This window comes from Phytophthora infestans, genomic scaffold (assembly GCF_000142945.1).
Source record: "Phytophthora infestans T30-4 supercont1.116 genomic scaffold, whole genome shotgun sequence".
Classification (NCBI taxonomy): Eukaryota; Oomycota; class Peronosporomycetes; order Peronosporales; family Peronosporaceae; genus Phytophthora; species Phytophthora infestans.
Window position 1 is genome coordinate 119,376 of NW_003303643.1, and position 1,347 is coordinate 120,722.

Genomic DNA, 1,347 nt, shown 5'->3' on the forward strand with positions numbered 1-1,347 from the left:
GGCCCGTAAAGAAACGTTAATCAACTTAGAGCCTAATCTGCGTTTAACCCTGGAAATTCCTCCAGGCTGGAATCATCGTTTAAGTATCAAATAATAATACCGCCGTCAACAAAAGGCGTCGTGCGACGCATCGTTATATCCAAAGGCTACAGTATAACCATAAAATCACCACTCCGACCTCCGACAACCTCCGACCGTAACATAAAACGTGGTTTAAACAAAAATACTACATGTACTTGTTAAAATTTATGCATTTATTTTTTAAAATGGCACTTTTACTTTAGGTTAAAAAAAAGAGGGAGAAAGAGGGAGAGATCGTCCGCGAGTGGAGTGGCAGCAATGGTGGCGACGGCGGCGAGCTAGAGTCGAAGAGCGTGAGGGAGCAGAGTGAATGAGGTGGTGAACAAGGGTGGCGACGTCCGCGAAAGGGCGGTGTGCGCGATAGGGCGGCGTGCGAGTGGCGGACACAGCAGCAACGGTAACAGCGGGGTGGCGGCAGCGGGTGGATGGTGTGGAGAGCCATCAAGGTGAGGAAGGTACTGCTGGCGATGGTCGAGCTGGACGTGGACGGCGCGTTGTTTGACAGCGCTGCCGTGTGGTCGGTGTTCTGGTCCGTGGACGCAGAAGTTCACGGACGCGCCATTGAGCGGGCCGATTTCGACAACCGTGAGGGCCAACGTGCAGGTGTGCTGGCAGTAGCGTGGCGAGTGAGATATAGCGCTGCTGGCGTCAAATGGTCCGGATTACGGATCTCCAGCACGGTGGGGATGCTCGGATGTATCCGTGGTGGCGTCCGGGACACGGTGGAGCGGTTGGATGTGTTGCGTCCGCCGGATATCTCGTGGCGGTGTCGCGACCTGGACCTGGCCGTGGGGCTGCACACGATGGTATAAGTGAACGAAACGGGTTTTATGCAGGTGATGTCGCTGCTTTTACCGCGCGTCTGCACCTCGTAAGTATTGCTGAGCTGCCCGTACAGATCATGATCGTGGCTGCGACGGAGACCGACGCGATTAAAGAGTAGATGGTTTCGGCGGAAGAGGCCAAGATGGAGATCGTGGAGGTGGAGGATGCGACTCCCGAGGTCAGGAAGGCTGAATTGTGGATCAGCGTGGCGCTGCTCCAGCTGGAAGTTCCGCGTAAGACGGGGATACGCGTTCGGAACCGGTGCCAAGGTGGACGAAGCCGTGAGCAGTAGTAGAAAGGTACGCATGCTGAGGGACAGGAGAATGTTGGCGCCGTGTTGCTATTGAGTTTAAGTGCTTACGTGAATAAATAAATAACGCGTGGAATTGAGTATACTACTACTAGTTTATAATACTACAGCAGTAATAACTCTTAATACGT

General features: G+C 53.5%; 1 protein-coding gene across 1 annotated transcript; it reads left to right on the forward strand.

The window, feature by feature from the left end:
* Nucleotides 1–506: 506 nt before the first annotated feature.
* PITG_20244 (uncharacterized protein) lies at nt 507–893 on the forward strand (the record flags this gene model as incomplete). Its single annotated transcript, XM_002895955.1, has 1 exon — nt 507–893. The coding sequence occupies one exon, from the start codon at nt 507–509 to the stop codon at nt 891–893; it is 387 nt and encodes a 128-aa protein (XP_002896001.1).
* Between the last annotated feature and the right edge of the window lie 454 nt (nt 894–1,347).